At 41.5% G+C, this 20,902-nt stretch overlaps 1 protein-coding gene across 1 annotated transcript in view; it reads left to right on the plus strand.

The window, feature by feature from the left end:
• LOC308284504 (CYFIP-related Rac1 interactor B-like) overlaps nucleotides 1-14,186 on the plus strand; it is a 32,304-nt gene extending 18,118 nt beyond the window's left edge. The window contains exons 5-11 of the mRNA XM_080725139.1: nucleotides 4,226-4,362; nucleotides 4,885-4,962; nucleotides 7,601-7,717; nucleotides 8,588-8,667; nucleotides 10,610-10,736; nucleotides 12,628-12,698; nucleotides 14,096-14,186. Coding sequence (XP_080581265.1) covers nucleotides 4,226-4,362; nucleotides 4,885-4,962; nucleotides 7,601-7,717; nucleotides 8,588-8,667; nucleotides 10,610-10,736; nucleotides 12,628-12,698; nucleotides 14,096-14,162 — 677 coding nt within the window. The 3' untranslated portion in view covers nucleotides 14,163-14,186. The remainder of the gene's footprint in view (nucleotides 1-4,225; nucleotides 4,363-4,884; nucleotides 4,963-7,600; nucleotides 7,718-8,587; nucleotides 8,668-10,609; nucleotides 10,737-12,627; nucleotides 12,699-14,095) is intronic.
• The last annotated feature ends 6,716 nt before the right edge of the window (nucleotides 14,187-20,902 follow it).

Genomic DNA, 20,902 nt, shown 5'->3' on the forward strand with positions numbered 1-20,902 from the left:
TCCTGCGTAAAACAAACAGATTTTTTTAGATTTTTTTATTGATTTTAAGGACAAAAATCCGGGTTTCGGTGTCTTTTTCGCAATCGTAAAGGGTTCAAAGTGTCGGAGAGACACGAAACCCATTCCATCAGATCGGGCATGCTTCAAATATGAAACGTGTGTCCTGCCTGAAACAAAACATATTTTTTTGATTTTTTTATTCATTTTAAGGACAAAGGGCCTGTTTTGACGCCTAAAACTACCCTTTTCCTTGACCTTTCGAGTTAGGAGTGCCGTGTACACAGGATCTACAAGCTGGCTGGAGCATGGAGCAGCCTGGTGGAGTCTGGTGCAGTCATCTAACTACCCCCCTTCCCTGGTCTATACTCCTATTGGGCAGGACTGGGCTGGACTTAGGTTTGCTGGAGTCTATTGGGCTCTGGTAGGCTGTATTGGGCTCTGGTGGGCCGTGTTGTGCTGTGATGGGCTCTGTTGGGCTACACGAGACATTACAGTACTAAAGCCTGAACATGTTCATGTAAAACTATTGGCTGTGTACACAAAGTCATGTAAAACTATTGCCCGTATATACAGGGGTTAATTATTATAATTGAATTTAAGGACACAACTGTTCAAGTGTGGAGAGCTACAGAGCTGGCGAGAGCCTAGTGCAGTGTTCCAGACGGATCCAGCCTCATATACTCCCCTTATAAGTCAGTGGTTCAACTATGGGACCCCTAGAGGGGTCTCCATACTCCCCTTATAAGTCAGTGGTTCAACTATGGGACCCCTAGAGGGGTCTCCAAATGATCTTGGGTGGTCCCAAATGTTTAGCTTAATGTGAAACATTGTTTTTCCACTCAACAGTATACAGAGGCTATCTGCACATTTCTAAAGAGACAATTTAAGGACTTTTTAATACTTTTAAAATGATAAATTAAATATTAGGGGCAGAAATTGTGAAAATATCAGATCTACATGCTCACGCCGCCCTGCGTTGTGAGGTGTTGTGAGCATGTAGATCTGCTATTTTCACAAGGCCGTGTTTTACAAAATGTAACGCCTCAACTCTTTGTCCAAACAGTGAGGCATTGTGAGCTTGAAGATTAGCTATTTTCACCATCTGTTGGAACCAAGTCAAATAAATGCAAGGCCTACAATTCTCTGTCTGTCTGTCTGTCTGTCTGTCTGTCTGTCTGTCTGTCTGTCTGTCTATCTGGCAATATCCTCAGGGTGTCCAGTCAAAACACCACAAAACTGACATTCAAGGAGTAGTTCACCCCCAAAATGACTTATTTTTTCAATGTATTACTCACGCCATGGAGACTTGAGTTCAATAGAAAAAAAGTCACTTTGGGGGTGAACTACTCCTTTAATGAAATGTTTTTCTTCTCTTCACCCACACCAAATGATCACCACTCTGTTTTGTTACACACGTGTGGTTCTAAAGATGAAAGAAAAATGCAGGGCATTCACAATCCGGCTAATTAAACAACAAACAAATTGGAATTATCAGAAATATTAGTTAGTCGCACGCATACTGTACCAACAAAACACAGTAAGTCCAAATGGAAAACAAATACACTTGCACTGATCTGAAACATTCTCTCCCAGTGAACTTGACTGTCCGTGTGTGTGTGTGTGTGTGTGTGTGTGTGAAAGACAACTGACTTTTATGTAAACCATACTATATGGACAGTTTGTTCTGCATGTCACTATGCTGGAAAGTGTCCTAATCGGGAGATAAGCCCTGGGGGTCCCTGGAGGGGTGGAGGTTGTGGATTGGCAGGCAAGGAGTGTGTGTGCAAAGTTTGGCATTGAGTAATATGCTGGCTGTGTACACATGTTCACAGCGGCGTCAGTTCAGGAAAGGCTAAGGTATGGCAACATGACTGGTGTCTTGCAAGACACCAATCATGTTGCCATACCTTAGCAACAGGCACGATGAAAAGTACATTTAATTATTTCCCCCCTGTAGCCAAGGTATGGATAAGCCCACAGTGTCCCTCTGAGGGTCCCCCGACCTCACTTTGAGAACCACCACGGACCACTTGATAAGCCCACAGTGTCCCTCTGAGGGTTCATGTAAAACTACTGGTCGTGGACACCACCTAGGGCCTGTGTACATATGGCTCTCTGCTGCCCCCCATTAAGAAACTATAGACGGCACAGACCGTGTACACGAAGGGCAGGAGCAAGTGGTCAAGTCCCATAGAATCTATGGGAAATGTACGAAGTCGTGTACAAAGTCACCGGTTGGTCCACGAGCCATAGTTTTTTCCATTGTAGCTCCCTACAGTGTACACGACTATGATTATTATTATATTTATTACGGATTACATTCATTTGGGGACGGTTCAATTTGTATTTTGGGACGGTCCCGGGACGTAGGTGAAAAAAGTTAGTCTGGAGCCCTGCCTTACACTGAAACAACATAATACTAACTGTAACTTAGAGTTCAGCAGAACCTGGGTGAGAACACACTGAAACAACCTAACACTAAAACAAGCTGTAGAGTTCTAAGTTTGGTTCACAGTTCTTGCCCTGATGAAGACCGTAAGGTTGAAATATGTCAGTTTTATAAAATAAACGTTGTTTTAACTTTAAGCTCCTCTCCTCCTGACTTATGAGCGCTCGGATCTCCTTCCTTTTTTTAACAGTGTTTTTCCCCACTGGTTATTTTTCGATAGACCAAGAGTATCTATATGGAATGGAAAGGTACACCCCTCTTTTTCTTTTCCCCGAACGATACGATACAAAGCCAAAACGGTACGATATTTTGCTTTTGCAAACGATATAGTAGATCATTGAAAATGAAAACCGATTTTTCGATCCAGTTACTATATCGTTACAACCCTAATGGGGTTAGGGAACGAAACGCCACAAAGGCCGTCGGGGACTCCACTTTGCCAGGCTTCAGCTCTGAGCAGGGCACGCAAGTTGATCACGCATGTGTCCTCAACTTATTATTATTATTTTATTTGTTGGGACTCATTTGGTGCCCTTCGGCACCCTGGTGCCATACACACACTGCGTGCTGTGCGTAGGCCTAGTGGTGGCACTGGTCAGGTGTGCTAAGGATTGAGAGTGAGTGAGAGCAGCTGAGAGAGGGGGCGGTCCCATCCATGGCAGTAGGAGGCCAGGGGGAGTGTTGCGGTTTCTCACTAGGACCACTCTTTTCTACACAAACTATTAGAAGCTTCTGCTCAATATTCCTAAAAGGCAAATTTACTGCATTTATAGAGGGTATGCGTGTGCCATCACTGTTTCTGGAAGTTATGTGGGACTAGCCTGACACTTCAGTCCGCACATCACCACCCCCTGTTGGTGGGTGAACGAAGTGTGTGATTGAGTCGGACGCTAGCAGTCAGGCAAATGTGGGACTCGCCTACTGAGTGGCAAAAAACACATTTCTGCCATCGACAGCCCAAACATCCACACAGAAAAGTCCTATCTGCATTAAGCTCACCAACATTGTGGCTGTACTGAAAGCTTGAATTGTCCTCTTTCTATCTGCAAAGTTTTTTGTTTCATAAAAATCCACCATGAGATACTTTCTGTCAAGACATTCTGTGCAGGTATTTATTTTTCCAAGTGTCAGAGTTTGGAAGCACTCGTTTTCAACAACACAACATCCTGCTGCCTCCTGCATTATGTGACATTTAGAAACAAATGGTATGCAGGACTGTTGAGTGATTTGCAACTAGCAATTCTAAACTCCAATGCAAATGCCATACCTGAAAGCAGCATTCAAGAGAATTGCCTTGTCCAAACTTATGTTGAAAGAATTGCCCTCTCTGTGTAGAAATCCATGCCGTTACGCCACATCTTTAGTATTGACTTGATTATGCTTAGTTCAGTGTGGTATCAAGCACCGGAAATAGCCGGTGCCATGGCATTGGTCCGACATCTCATTGTTCCTTCATCCCATTAGTCAGAATCTAACCCAAACCCTAACCCTAACCTCAGTAAAACTATGCCTAAACCTAATCCTAAAACCTAACCTAACCAAATTAGGACTAATGAGATCTAGGACTAATGAGATGTAGGACGTATGGGCAGCCCCCAAATAGCCAAGCTCCGACTCGTTGTGAGCTTGGAGGTCGGCTATTTTTCTCAACCAAAAGGCCCTTTTAGAGATTTCAGCCCCTGCCTCTCTAACATTCTGTGCACGTCCCTGGTGTATAACGATGTTAAATGACTATTTTATGATGTAAATTAATGTATTATAATTATCTTCCTCCAGAGTGCACTCTTCGAGCCCTGCTGACCGCTCTCACCAGTTCTCCCAGTTCTCCCACTCAGCATCTGGAGCAGGAGCAGGCTCTGGCCAGACAGTTTGCTGAGATCCTCCATTTCACCCTGAGGTTCGACGAGCTCAAGGTACTGCTCTCCTCCTCCCCGAGTCCCCAATGAGTGATAACCAAACTTCCAACTTTTATTTATATTCCATGGAGTTTTCAGTTTCACTTTCTAAATGTTTCATAAATAGCAAGAATAGCGCATCACAATGCATTTCTACAGCGTCTTTATCCAAGGCGCTTTAATCGTCTGTGCATTACATTCACCCATTCACACACACATTCATTACATTCACCCATTCACACACACATTCATTACATTCACCCATTCACACACACATTCATACACCAACCTGCTCATCAGGAGCAGTTAGGGGTTCAGAGTCTTGCTCAAGGACTCTTCCACATTAACTCTGGGGGAGCCCGGGATCGAACTGGGAACCCTTCGTATTCTAAGATGGCAACTCTACCCCTGAGCCACTGCAAAAAAGCATACCTTGAAATATGGAGATATGTTTCTGCAGTGATATATTTGTCATTAAAACAGATTTTATACTTTTGTTTTGTGTGTGTGCGTGTGTGTGCGTGTTTGTTTGTGTGTCAGATGACCAACCCAGCCATCCAGAATGACTTCAGTTACTACAGACGAACCATCAGCCGAATGAGGATCAATAATATCAATGTAAGGATGAACACACACACACACACACAAACACACACACACACACACACACACACACACACACACACACACACACACACACACACACACACACACACACACACACACACACACACACACACACACAACATACTTCAAGTATAATTAAACCATTGTGGTACACGTTTTTATACGCACTACATCCATTTGTAATGTGTTCCATGGACTGTAGATGTGTCTCATAGTGGTTTTAACATAGTCGACTACATCATCATCAGCATACCAGGAAGTTATACGGGAACGCCTACTGAGTGGCAGAAAAATAATTTCTGGCCTTGACAGCCCATACATCCAAACAGAGAAGTCCTATCTGACTGCATTAAACAACATTAAACTCACTTTGCCACGCAGTTTGCCATTCACTATGCATGCACATACCCTCTAAAGCAGGGGTGGGCAACTTCGATGATGCAGAGGGCCACTATATTTCCACCTTCACTCCAGAGGGCCACTATATTTCCACCTTCACTCCAGAGGGCCACTATATTTCCACACTCACTCCAGAGGGCCACTATATTTCCACACTCACTCCAGAGGGCCACTATATTTCCACACTCACTCCAGAGGGCCACTATATTTCCACACTCACTCCAGAGGGCCACTATATTTCCACACTCACTCCAGAGGGCCACTATATTTCCACACTCACTCCAGAGGGCCACTATATTTCCACACTCACTCCAGAGAGGGCCACTATATTTCCACACTCACTCCAGAGGGCCACTATATTTCCACACTCACTCCAGAGAGGGCCACTATATTTCCACCTTCACTCCAGAGGGCGACAATGCATGTTGCTACTGTTGAGCGAATACCTCTCCAGTAAGAGTAGCTAAAATTAGCCGATCTACAAGCTCAAAACCCATCGCAGCGTGACGGGTTTTGAGCTTGTAGATCTGCTATTTTTGCTACTTTTTAATTGGAATCCCGAATTATCTTTTGTTATTTTTTGAATTGGGATATTGAAATGTAACATATTTTGTTTAATATCAAATGCGTTTAGTTGTACTTTTGTTAACTTTATGAACTTAAATACAAATACATTGGACATAAAAAAGTAATTAAAGCGGGTCATGTTTGTATGTTTGGAATGGTAACAGCTGAAATCAATAATATATCAGTATTCCAATATTAACCTGCAGGCTGCATTAAGTAAAGGTGGGGGCTACGTGTGGCCCCCGGGCCGCCAGTTGTCCATGTATGATCTAAAGCCAGTCAACACAGGCCACGTTTCCCTGTAATTGAAGTCCACACCAAGCAGTGTTGTTTGGCCGCTGGACTCTGTTTGGCACAACACCCCAGCTCAACCAAACATGAAACGACTTTAGTTCTACTGGATCTCTTCTCTACTAGTCCCTCCCTGACATTTTAGTCTAGTTTTAATTTGTCAATACATTTAGTCTTAGTTCTGGTCAGCATAGCTTAGTTGTTATTTACATTTTATTTTGTTTCCATCAGTGAAAAACAGTAGTCGACGAACATTTGTCATCATGGTTTTAGTGGATGAAATGAACAGAACACTGCACCAGTGTTCATCATCATTGGAGTGCCCTCGAGATCTGCGACACAAGCTGCTTCCACTGGTCTCTGTTGCTCACCAAGTTCATTCACAGTCAGTCCTGTGTCCCTACTTAGAACATCTGGGAATGTGAGTGGTCTAGTTCCCCTTGATGGGCAGGGGAGTCTCCACAGAAGAATATCCGAGATGACCTGGTCCTTTGCTCTGTGACAGTGTCCTGCAAAGCGGAGTCTTCTTTGTGCCACCACAACTGAGATGGGAGGGATGATGCCTCCATAAATCTGAGCTTTAGTTGGATGGTTCCTCCATGAAAGGTTCTGGACACGCATGAGGAGTCTTGTGTCTGTTCCGTCAAGACCATGCCGGAACTCCTTATTCATTGTCCATGTTTCAGCACTATACAGCAGGATGCTTTCCACACAGGCTTTGAACAGGTTGATCTTGGTAGCTCTTCAGATGTCTGACTGCCATATGAGATGTAGCTTATTGCAAGCACTCCAGGCCTGTCCTTTCCTTGTCAGGAAGTCCTTTTTGCTACTGACTACGTATGATCCAAGGTATTTGAAATCCTCTGTTTCTTTGATGTTTCAGGCCTGTCCTTTCCTAGTCAGGAAGTCCTTTTTGCTACTGACTACGTATGATCCAAGGTATTTGAATTCCTCCGTTTCTTTGATGTCACTGCCGTCAATGGCGCGGATGGTTGAATGATCAGAGTCTTCATTCAGAAGCAGGCATTCTGTCTTTCAGCAAAAGCACCGGTGTTGTTTGTCCTCATTCTGTGTCATACTGTGCAGGAACCTTCTAGCTGTGTCTTTCTGTGGTCTAACACCACCCCCTGCTGGGGGAAAGTAGCATCTACAGCCACACCAGGATGATAGAGATAATGTTTTTGTTGGCCTTTTTTAACTGGACTCCGGTTTGGTGGCAGAGGTTTACACACACGCACGCACGCGCGCACACACACACACACACACACACACACACACACACACACACACACACACACACACACACACACACACACATTGTCATTAAAGGTTTCATGACAGCCATGTTGTTGTTGTTGTTGTTGTTTTTCAGTCAGAGGATGATTTTGACGTCAACAACAAGCTGGCCAATCGGATGTCTCTATTCTACGCCAGTGCCATGCCCATGTTGAAGACACTGAGCGACGCCACCACCAAGTTTGTTTCTGAAGTAAGATGTTTGTGTGTGTGTGTGCGTGTGCGTGTGCGTGTGCGTGTGCGCCCGTGCATGTGCGCGTGCGCCATAGCCGTGGGAATTAATTTAGAGTAGGAGGGGCTGTCACGCCCTCCTCATGCACGCGCACACAGCGCGCACCGAAAATTATCGGTTTTAATTCGGTTTTGATCGTGTTTTATTCGGGTTTCCGCAGTTTATTTTTTAGCTAAATGTAACACAATCGGGAATGGCACACTACACTTACCCTTTGCCTCTCCACATGCACCAGCCAGCAAGATATAGTCTATAGTTGATGGATTTCTTGGTACCAACAGACAGACAACACGTGCCAGTTTCATATACAGTATTCATGCAGTTCCCAAAGCTTTTCAGTTAATCTACTTAGTTACTTTACACCACTGTCTGCTACACCAAGCATGATGGTTCCCAAATGTTTTAGCCCGTGAACCAAGAGAAATTAACCTGGGGGAGAGGGTGCGACCGCCCCCCCCAGCACCCCTACTTCTCTCCGTATTGGTGCGTGCGTGCGTGCGTGCGTGCGTGCGTGCGTGCGTGCGTTTGACTGACTAACTGAATGCCTGTGGTTGTACTGGTCAGCTCCCAGTACAACAGTATCGGACTGGTTGTACTGGTCAGCTCCCAGTAGCCTACACCAGTAACACCCTGTGGATGTACTGGTCAGTACAACAGTAACACACTGTGGATGTACTGGTCAGTAAAACAGTAACACACTGTGGATGTACTGGTCAGTACAACAGTAACACACTGTGGATGTACTGGTCAGTAAAACAGTAACACACTGTGGATGTACTGGTCAGTGCATCAGTAACACCCTGTGGTTGTACCACTACCTGTGTGTTCCAGAACCCAGACGTCCCGGTAGAAAACACCACAGACTGTTTGAGCACCATGGCCTGTGTGTGTAAGGTGATGCTGGAGACACCGTGAGTTCAATACCTTCTGCTGCTGTCTCACTTCCTGCATGTACACACACACTCACACGCACTCTCACACACACACACACACACACACACACACACACACACACACACACACACACACACACACACACACACACACACACACACACACACACACACACACACACACACGCAAGAGAGTTCAAGTCAGTTTATTGTCTGCATTTTACACAGAAATGTGTTGTAATGTGCAACAAGTGCCAGCCCACGATAAACACTAAGGAAGACCAGCAATAAAACAAGTCCACCTGGATTTTTTCCAATTCTAAAATTCTAAAAGTTCATTCTGCCTATCTACCCCCTGCTTATTTAGGAGGGTGATGGCATGGGGCACAAAAGATGTCTTAGTCCTTTGCAGCTTGCACCGTACGGCTCGGAGCCGCCCCCCCAGAGTGGTGTTGTCCTTTCATACATGTACAGGTTGCACGCAACAGGAGTAGTGTATGTGCATTTCAAATGTGTTCTCATTTTTGGACATGCGATGGCATGTCAAAACTAGCCTGATACTTCAGTCCGCACATCACCACCCCCTGCTGGTGGGTGGTGTGTAGTGTGGACTGAACCCGGAGATATTTTATTTTATTATAAGCGCGCCTGAGGAGCGGGCGCTTTGAATGGGCCAATCAGGGCTGTAGACTTGAGGCACGTGGTAGGCTGGTCCGGTCATATTGTGTTACATTCTTATGACAGGGAAGAGGCATTGTTTGTGTTGTCACACAAGTTTGAATGATTCCAATTCCAACTCAAACGCTAATAAAAAAAATAACTGTTTTCCCCAAAAAACACAAATTCTCAAACTATTTTGTTTCCTGGATGTATGTTTTCTTCTCCGCGTGAAAGAATAGACGTTCGCCGTCCGTGAACCGGAACCCCCGCACGCACGATGGACACACGTCGAGTGCACGGAGCCCCCAAAATTCTGTTAAATACAATAGTAAAAAGCCTTGGCAGTTAACCTATATTAGTTATGGCAAAACTATGGCAGTCTAAAGGGCGGCTTGCACCAACACGGATTAAGCCTTAACCTGGTTTAAATCAAGGTTTATCTTTTAATCCAGTTGCACCAAACTTTAAACCTAGTTTTCATTAATCAGGTTTAGTTTTAAACCATCCTTTTAATCTTGGTTTTACTTTTCATTCTAAACCTGGATTACTGTTAATCCTGTTGCACCACTACTTTAAACTTTGATCTAAACATCAGTAAGGGATTAATTTTAAACCTGCTGTAGAGGTGGTTTAAATGCAAACATGCCATTGACATGAATGGGGGTCCCCCTCCTGTGAGGGAACCCTCACAGCAAGCCCTGCAGGCTTGCAACTGTAAGCTGCGGACAGCGTTTCACAGCTGAAAGCAAACATCTCATCATATTGTTGTCTTCAATACATCCTTGTACATCGGCTATTTTAAAATAGCAAACATTTAAATATTTACAGGGATATTATACAGTCAGTTGTCATGGAAGTGGACTTCCCAACCAATATGGAGCATCACCGTCGTATGACGGAGCGCTTATAAGCCTAAAATTAAATATGTTTTGGCTGCAGGCGCTCTTATAAAAGTAAAGCTAATTATATTAGGCTCAAGAGAATAGTTTATTCCAGTGCATGTTTACATCGCAAATCCAAGATGGAGGACATTTAATCCATGAATTAATCCCAGGTTATAGTTTTAATCACAGGTTAAGGCTTTAATCACAGATTTGTTGCAATGCTTAAATTTAAGTGGTGCAGCGCACCTCGATTTAAAATAAATCCTAGATCAACAAACCCTTGATTAACCCTAAACTAAGATTTATTTAATATCTCTCTGTGCAGTCGGCCCTAAGTGTTAATGATGGTGGTGATGATGATGATGATGATGATGATGATGATGATGGTGATGATGATGATGATGATGTTTTTACAGGGAGTATAAGAGTCGTTTCACCAGTGAAGAGACAGTGTTGTTGTGTCTCAGGGTGATGGTGGGGGTCATCATCCTCTATGACTATGTCCATCCTGCTGGAGCCTTCGTCAAGACCTCCAACATAGATGTACGTATGACCTCTGACCTTACAGTATAACCTTTCACCTCTGACCTTGACCTTACTGTATGGACCACCATGAACTTCACCTCAGTTTTTTCATAATTCTACAGTTTACAATTTATGCATTTAGCAGATGCTTTTAATCCAAAGTGACTTACAATAAGCAGGTAATGCACATCACTATAACAAGCAAGATAATATGTCAGTGGTACAATATAACAATATAACAAATGCAAAGGAATATCAATCTAGAAAAAAACAATAACATGGGTAGACCACACGCCTAATCAGTAAAAAACTTCTAAAATCTAAAAATGCTATCTAGCTTCATGTATGGTCATTGAGGGAAGGGGAGTGTTACAGTAGTGCTATGGGTTTAGGTGGAGTCTGAAGAGGTGAGTCTTCAGTCCACAGTGGAAGCCAGGGAGTGATTCTGTAGTTCTAAGTGCGACAGGGAGTTTATTCTATAGTTTGGGGGCCAGGAGGGCAAATTGTCTAGGCCTGGAATATCATAATTTTAGGGGCAAGGCCACTTGGCCTTTGGGGGTGTCCATTTCTTGAGGGCAGGGCAGGAATGACATCAAATAAAACAAAATTTTAGTCCATTGAAAGAATGTGTTGAATTTAAGGGTTAGGGATGATAACCTAATCTGCAGTGAAATAGATAAATTATGGTATTTACAATCTGATCCATGCTCAGCCCTGCACCAATCAAAGTCACTGGATTGGTTTAAAGATGGGGACTCTGGGGAAGATTTCAGAATCTCAACAAAAGACACTGGTGTCTACATGACCAGAAAGAGACACTGGTTTCTACTGTCTACATATTGACCAGAAAGAGACAGAGCACAGTCATCTGGGGCTTTAAGGCCACTGTGGCCTCAGGTCATGCCATTGGTTTGAGGGGCACAAGGTCAAACTGAGGGGCAATGGCGGTTTCCTGCCCTGTTTCCAAGTATGAAAAACTGAGGTTTTCATATTTTTGTTTCGGGTTGAAGAGATAGAATGTTGGAAAGTGTTCTCCTATAATAACATTCCCAAAACAGGGATGGCACGTTAAAAGTGGTTAATAAATTAGTGTTGCATTAAACAATAAAAGGATTATCTATGCTGATAGACATACATCAGTTTAATCTGCTAAAACCAGTCATAGTTGGGGACAATAAAATAACTGAATATCAGGTTGAATGTGAACACTAGGGGGTGCCAGTTACCAACCTCCAGTCTGAACTTTGCCAAAGTTCCCCTGTGGAGGTTGACAGAATTACAGTTACAACACAATCCTGGATGAAGTCTAGAAATTGTCTTTTTTTTGTATGTATGAAAACCAGAGATGAGTAACTGTTCAGTGAATATGCAAGGTAATGAACAGTGATCAGATCATTGTTGTTGAGAAATAAACCTTGACAGGCCTTTATCACTGTTTATTATCCTGCTTATTACACCTCTACTTAATAAATAAATAAGACATTAGGCCCAAAAATGAAACAACAACAAGTATTTCATTGATTTTAAAACGATCTCATTGCTTAGGGTGAAGAAAATAGTTCATTAGATTGTGCCAGGTGCGTCCACCTGGTGTGATGTGTATTTTGATGTGAGATGTGATGTGTGTTGTGATGTGAGATGTGATGTGTATTTTGATGAGAGATGTGATGTGTGTTGTGATGTGAGATGTGATGTGATGTGTGTTGTGATGTGAGATGTGATGTGTGATGTGATGTGATGTGTGTTGTGATGTGTGTTGTGATGTGAGATGTGATGTGATGTGTGTTGTGATGTGAGATGTGATGTGTGATGTGATGTGATGTGTGTTGTGATGTGTGTTGTGATGTGAGATGTGATGTGTGTTGTGATGATGTGTGTTGTGATGTGACATGTGATGTGTTTGTTTCAGATGAAAGGGTGCATCAAGGTCCTGAAGGAACAACCTCCAAACAGTGTGGAAGGACTGCTCAACGCTCTCAGGTTCAAACACACATCTATATTATTATTATTATAGGCTGTTATAATGATAATGATGACTCAGTACACTGTATCCTCATCAAATCACTACAGAAAGGTCTTCAAACATCAAGTTTTACATTCAGTATCTTAACTTAATATATTACTAATATTGAGTTAACTCTAATATAACGTCAGTGGGATCAGTTATTGATTGATAATCAATCATATTTTCATTTGAAAACATTTATTTTCCCTTCATGAAGATTCTTGAATTAATCTTCATTAACATTAGACATTTCAAGGCTCAATATGCAAAGTCTTGTTATGATTATGGTGGAATAGAGAGTAATTATTACTAGTAAGACACCTCAGGGTGCTAAATTCAAACTGTCAACTGAATGACATGAAGAAATCCTACAAGAACAATGTAAACAGCTCAACAAAAGTAATATTTGTAGTGTTTTCTCCCCTTCAAATTCAATGCTAAATGCTTTCACTGCCATTTTCACTTCCAATTATTCAACTCTTAAGCACACCTGAAATAATTTGTAATCAACTGCAATTGACTAATCAAGGGCTTAAATAGTTGCATCAGATGTGCAACCTGACCTGACTAGAAGTTTGTTGACTGTGATTAGAGCAGTTAGAAACATGGCTAAGTCTAAGGAATGGTCAGAAAAGTTCAGATATTATTGCTTTGTACAAAAAAGGAAAACAATTGCAAAGGCAATGGATGTTCCCAAAAGTACGGTTTTGAGCATAGTTCACAAGTTCTAAGTTAAAGAAACAGTGGCTACACTACACTAATAAACCATTTTATTTATTTATTATTATTTTTTAAATAATTTCGAGCACAATGGTAGGTTTGATTGATTGATTGAAGTCTTTATTGTCAGTTTGCATAGGAAAAGGTACAGTTTCATGACGGTACAGTTCACTGGTACAAGGTCTACTAAAAGGAGATCCTAGAAAAGACTACGCTTATTTCCACAGAAATTGGAAGTATCTCATATAACATTGAATGACAGACGAATAGAACACAGTACTATGCAGTAGATATAGTCAGTAAAAAAAGGTAAAGGTTGTGGGTTCAAATCCACCGTGGTTTTGTCGGGCGTCTATGCGAACACAACTGGCCTGTGTTCGGGGGAGGGGAGCCAGGCGGGGAGGAAGGTGATATTTGTCATTGCATGTATTCCTACGGGCTGAGGGGGCACCTGTCAGCAGGGAGTGTTGGGCGGGAGCAGTAGGACAAAGGCTCTACGTCCAGTGACAACACAGAAACGTGTGTGGGGAGGAATTCATTGGCATATAACGGCTAAATGAGCTAAAAAAGAATTGGCTATTCTAGAAAAAACATTTCAAATGATATACAAATCGAATGTAGATTGTATGAACAACGTGTGTTTTCTCCTCAGGTACACGACCAAACATCTAAACGACGAGTCTACCTCCAAACAGATCAAGAACCTGTTGTTGAATTAACGAACCACTGGAGCTGTGTAACTGGTATTACTGTACAATTTACAATTTAGGCATTTAGCAGACGCTTTTAATCCAAAGCGACTTACAATAAGCAGGTAATACATCAATACTGTACACCCAGTATGTATGAGTGTAGCAGTGTAACTGGTACTATATTATGTACATGTGTTCGTCTGCGGGGGAAGGGAGGGGAGGGGCTTTAATATTTTGGTATGAATTTTGCAACAACAGCGAAACATAAACTTGGATGTGATTTTTTTTTTGTCCGTTTTTTGTTTGTGATAACCAGCAGTGTTGGGCAGTGAGGCCTTGCTAGTTGGTAGCATTGCTAGAAAGGCATTACTATAATGACATTACTTAATTCCCAGTAATGAGCAGCATAACTAATTACTGTAACAGTAATGATGTTACAGTTGATAATAATCAGACCTATTTTGGTCCCATGGGTTTTCTAGCTTCATCCAGCTGAGGACGTGGGAGGAGCTTATAGGGTTCAAGTGTCGCGGGTTCGAATCCAGATCCCGACAACCTTTACTGCGTGTCACTCTCCCCATCTCTCCCCCCGTTTCCTGTCAGTCTACTGTCCTATCAATAATGGCTTAAAAGCCCCCCAAAAATACTGTATACACAGTATATTTTTATCCCACGATTTTGCAACCCAATTTTCACCCAGTGTCATTTGTCTAATTTAATCCCGGGGGCTACACACCCTCTGCCAACCTGGGGAGAGCAACAGACTGACCTCATGCTTCCTTCTATAATCCAAGGTAAATAGGAGGTAAAGACATCCACGCCCCTTTCGCTATCTCGCAATTCCAACAGTCAGATTGGTCGCACCATGGGTGCCAAACTGCAGCCGGAAGTTCGGTGGAAGACTGTGGAGCAGCCTCTCAGCAGCTCATGAAGTTCATGAACAAACACTATTTATGAAAAAGTGAGACCTTTATAACATACTCAGCTCAGGAAAATAAAAGAAGGCATGTCACACCCTTTCTTCTGCTGTGTTGATTTTCGATGTGTTCACTGTGTAATTTTATAGCAGTATCTAAAGAGCAAAAAGTATGTTTCTAAACCTGCCAAGTATCCGTTTCCTGTCTGGGAACCAAATCTCGCGATACTTCAGAGACAGAAACGATTATTATTTACTGTTATTATTATTATTTCATTATGTACTGTGCACATCGAAAAGCAAGTGAGTGTAAAAATACCTTTGATATGTCTTTTATATTCCTGAACAGATTATATGACAAAGGTCTCAGTCGTTCATAAATAGTTTTTGTTCCAGGTTTGTTCATGAGCTGATCAAGCCAGCTCCATTCACTGACGCGACCGCGGTTTTCCCAACGACCCTGAGCGCAACGGTGGGGGCGCGGGAGTGTGGGAAGCCTATTGCCCATCGGCCCCCACCGTTGCACTCATAGCCAGACATGGCGCATGCCTGGTGGTCTTATCTTCAAGGCCTTATCTTCCTTGCTATAATCCAATTGACCATATTCACACAGCAGCCATCTTACCATTAATGTTAATGCAATGCCACCCCAGTTGCCACCCCAGTTGCCACCCCAGTTGCCACCCGGTTTCAATACAAATTTCAAACCTGGCTGCCAGGTGAATATGGTCTATTCGCTTCTTATCACCTGACAGGGGGGGAGTTTCCCTGGTTGGACGTAGCGCGTGGAAGGAACACGTTATTCCAACCAGTTCCTTTCCCCTCCATCAGGAGCTCCGGCTGGCCAGGGGGAGGCACAGGGAGAACATACAAACATAATTCTTACAAAAACTTGCTCAGGGACATTTCCAGGGCTGGGAATCAAAACTGTGACCTTCTGTTTCCCAGACTGCCTCTCCACACATTCAGCTGTTAGTCTCCTCAGTTACAGTTAGCCTTCCTCCAAAAGTAACAATTACCAAAAATGTAATTACAAATGTCATGGGGTTTAATGTAAAATCAGTATAACGAGTAATGTTTTCAGGGAGTAAAAAACTAATAATAAGTAGTAAAGTAATAACAATACTTTTGAAAGGAGTAATGAGTAATATATTACTTATATTGTTGTTGTCCAACACTGGTGATAACATGAACAGATCTCTGTCTTCAAAGCAGTTTCTCATCGTCATAAAAGTTTTTCTGACACTGTCTTTATTCCTGACATTATAATGTAGCAGGAGCACCTTATGTTCATAAACTGATACTCACTCATGTTCATTATACTATTATATTATATCTTATCTTCGTATCAGGCATGTGCACACATCATCATTCTTTCACTATGGTGAAAGAAATGCAAATGCCCTCTTTCCATGCCATACCTGAAGGCAGCATTCAAGAGAATTTCCTTGTCCAAACTCTCCTGAACTTGAATGCAGCGTCTTATGTTGAAAGAATTGCCCTCTCTGTGTAGAAATCCCACAATTCTACAGTATTCACTTGATTATGTTTAGTTCAGTGTGGTATCAAGCACCAAAAGTAGCAGACCTCCAAGCTCACAATGTGAGCTTGGAGGTCGGCTATTTTCGATATTTTCACCAAAAGGCCCTTTTAGAAATACCAGCCCCTGCCTCTCTAACATTCTCTGCACGTCCCTGCTTCGTATAATCTGTCCTCAACATTTCTGTCTACTCTGTCTCTCATTGGAGGGCTGTGGGCAGTTCAGAAACCTGTGATGTCATCGCTAGGCAGGTTTAGTCATTGCAAACAACATTTCCAAACTATTTATTACTACATGATGGCTTCCAGTTCAGCATGCTAACCCTTCCAGCAAGAGAGTAGTTTCTGTGAAGAGCTTCTTTAATATGAATCCACATCACATTTACACCTGCTAATAAAGGACAATAAATGGACTTTTTTACAACAAGGGTTCATATTTTATGTAATTAAAGAAAATAAAAGATGGGTGTTCAAATATTTGTATTTACTGCTTTCTATCGTTTTAGCAATTTTAACGATTTTGATTTCAGTGGTTGGGGGCATGCAGACATCCCAATCTGGAGATTTTCATTTCCAGGAGGTCAGTACCCATGTGTGTGCCCGTGCGTAAAAAGAAGTCGGGGTTTTGCGTCAGCCACTCGCGGGAGCCCGGGAGGATACGCTGATTTCCGGGAGACTCCCGGAAGTTCCGGGAGACTTTAGTTAGATTTAGATTAGATTTAGATTTTAGTTTAGTTTAGTTTAGTTTATTAGCACATTATAAAAAAATAGAACAATACATATTGAGTATACAAAATACTGCGCAAGGAGAGGAAGAAGCCAAAAGGCTTATTTAGAATCCTTTCCTTAATGAAAAAGGTCATTCATTTAACAAATACAAGTTCACTAGGAACAAATACAATTGAATATACAAGTTATGTCAGAGCAGCTGTGCAATAAAGAAGTAAAAACACAGAAACTCCACAAAAAACAGAAAAAGACAAAAACAAAACACACATTTGGTAATACAACACATCAGTAGATGAAATCATATGGAATTACAGTAAAGAAATAAGATATTGTTTCATACGTTTCTTAAATATTGACAAAGATGTCTGCATGGGCATGCGTACAAGTGGCTCAATATGTATGTTTAGACACAATATGGGACTACCAGCCCCCATAAGTCACTTCTGCCCATGAAAGATTGCGGTGCATCTTGGGAATGGGCTTATTGTGTCTAAAAAGACATATAGCCGCTTGCCCCCAACCACTGAAACCAAAAACATTAAAATCGCTAAAACGGTAGACAGCAATTGAAAACATTTTAACACTCATCTTTTCATTTCTCTAATTACTGTATGTATGTGACAGCATGGTATTAATTGATATTTAGTTTTATTGACACAAGTCTCAGGTCATTATGATGCTAACGAGTGAGTGGAGGTTGCTAGTTTGAAACCGATGGCACCAGTAATCAAATGTCACTTTGTTTTCTTGTTTTAATGTTTGACGTCAGACCACTGGACATTTATTTGATCAATGGTACTTTAATACGGGAGAAGATATATTTTTTTTTTAAATAAGCGTTTGGAATTTTATTTTAAAAAACATCTGTGCTTTTTACTCTTTGATACATAAATGTTTAATGTGGTACAAGCTAACATTTTGCTTTACTTTGAGATGTGTCATTATTGGCCAAATAAAGTTTTACGCATTTTTGTTACATGTTGTTTGATTTGTTCTAGTTTGAAAAGAATCATACGTCACATTTAATACAGTCTGTTAATGCAAACAATACATGCATACTATACATACATACAATGAAGATAGCTTGAACCTTGGGTTAGCTGCACAGCACTGATCACATGGATTTTAGGGTTAACTAATTTCAGGCAACAGTGACCTGAACATCTATATTTCACTGTTCAAAGCAATGGTCCGACAGGGCAGGAATTTCAGGGAGGCCATGAAGGCCATGGCCGTCGTTGCCCCTCAGTTTGGCCTTGTGCCCCTCCAATAAATGGCAATCCCTGAGGCCACAGTGGCCTTAATGCCCAAGCCCAGCTGACTGTACCACTTTCTGCTGTCTTGTCAATATGTAGACACCAGTGTCTTTCTTGTCTTGTCATGTAGACACGTGTCTTTCTTGTCATGTAGACACCAGTGTCTTTTGTTGAGTCCCCATTTTTAACCCAATCCAGTATCTTTGATTTGTGAAAGGCTGAGCATCAGATTGTAAATACCCATGTATTTATTCCACAGCAGCTATTCTACATTTTAACCCATACATTAAATTAATTATTTCAATGGACTAAAATCATGTTTTATTTGATGGCCTTCCTGCCCTGGCATTTGGCCTTTGTGCCCTAAAAAAAAATGGACAACCTCAAAGGTCAAGTGGCGACGCCCCTAAAATGATGAAATTCTGGGCCAGTTATGACCATTTGAAGTTTTAGACACTGATGATACATAATGTGACCATTCATTACCCACCAGTGAATAGTGTTGTTTAGCAGATACAGTATATAGGCTAGTAGTAGTGTGAGTTCATTACAGACCAGTGAACAGTGTTTAGTAGATCTATAGTAGTAGTGGTAGTTCATTACAGACCAGTGAACAGTGTTTAGTAGATATATAGTAGTAGTGGTAGTTCATTACAGACCAGTGAACAGTGTTAGTAGATCTATAGTAGTAGTGGTAGTTCATTACAGACCAGAGAACAGTGTTTAGTAGATCTATAGTAGTAGTGGTAGTTCATTACAGACCAGTGAACAGTGTTTAGTAGATCTATAGTAGTAGTGGTAGTTCATTACAGACCAGTGAACAGTGTTTAGATATATAGTATTAGTGGTAGTTCATTACAGACCAGTGAACAGTGTTTAGATCTATAGTAGTAGTGTGAGTTCATTACAGACCAGTGAACAGTGTTTAGTAGATCTATAGTAGTAGTGGTAGTTCATTACAGACCAGTGAACAGTGGTTAGTAGATCTATAGTAGTAGTGGTAGTTCATTACAGACCAGTGAACAGTGTTTAGTAGATCTATAGTAGTGTAGTTCATTACAGACCAGTGAACAGTGTTTAGTAGATCTATAGTAGTAGTGTGAGTTCATTACAGACCAGTGAACAGTGTTTAGTAGATCTATAGTAGTAGTGGTATAGTTCATTACAGACCAGTGAACAGTGTTTAGTAGATCTATAGTAGTAGTGGTAGTTCATTACAGACCAGTGAACAGTGTTTAGTAGATCTATAGTAGTGTGAGTTCATTACAGACCAGTGAACAGTGTTTAGTAGATCTATAGTAGTAGTGGTATAGTTCATTACAGACCAGTGAACAGTGTTTAGTAGATCTATAGTAGTAGTGGTAGTTCATTACAGATCAGTGAACAGTGTTTAGTAGATCTATAGTAGTAGTGGTAGTTCATTACAGACCAGTGAACAGTGTTTAGTAGATCTATAGTAGTAGTGGTAGTTCATTACAGACCAGTGAACAGTGTTTAGTAGATCTATAGTAGTAGTGGTAGTTCATTACAGACCAGTGAACAGTGTTTAGTAGATCTATAGTAGTAGTGGTAGTTCATTACAGACCAGTGAACAGTGTTTAGTAGATCTATAGTAGTAGTGGTAGTTCATTACAGACCAGTGAACAGTGTTTAGTAGATCTATAGTAGTAGTGTGAGTTCATTACAGACCAGTGAACAGTGTTTAGTAGATCTATAGTAGTAGTGGTAGTTCATTACAGACCAGTGAACAGTGTTAGTAGATCTATATAGTAGTGGTAGTTCATTACAGACCAGTGAACAGTGTTTAGATATATAGTAGTAGTGGTAGTTCATTACAGACCAGTGAACAGTTTTTAGTAGATCTATAGTAGTAGTGGTAGTTCATTACAGACCAGTGAACAGTGTTTAGATATATAGTAGTCGTGGTAGTTCATTACAGACCAGTGAACAGTGTTAGTAGATCTATAGTAGTAGTGTGAGTTCATTACAGACCAGTGAACAGTGGTTGTTGTTTAGCAGTTTGTTGTAGATCCACGTCCACAGGTCGACTTCATAGTGACATCACTTAACAATGACTCCTCTATTAATGACATCATTAATTACACCTCACTGTGACATAACTTAACCCTGCAAGGCCCAGCGTTGCTTTTTGGCAACATTTTTTAACTCACTTTTTTACTGAAGCTATTCCTCACTAAAACTTAAGTAAAATGCCTGTAATATTTTTTTGTGATCATTAGAATGTCTAGAACACGTGCATATGTTACTATTGTGAAAAATATCCCCAGAATTCAAATTAGAGCATGATTTATGATTTATGGCTATAA

Source organism: Nannobrachium achirus (genome assembly GCF_963921795.1).
Source record: "Nannobrachium achirus genome assembly, chromosome: 5".
Lineage (NCBI taxonomy): Eukaryota > Metazoa > Chordata > Actinopteri > Myctophiformes > Myctophidae > Nannobrachium > Nannobrachium achirus.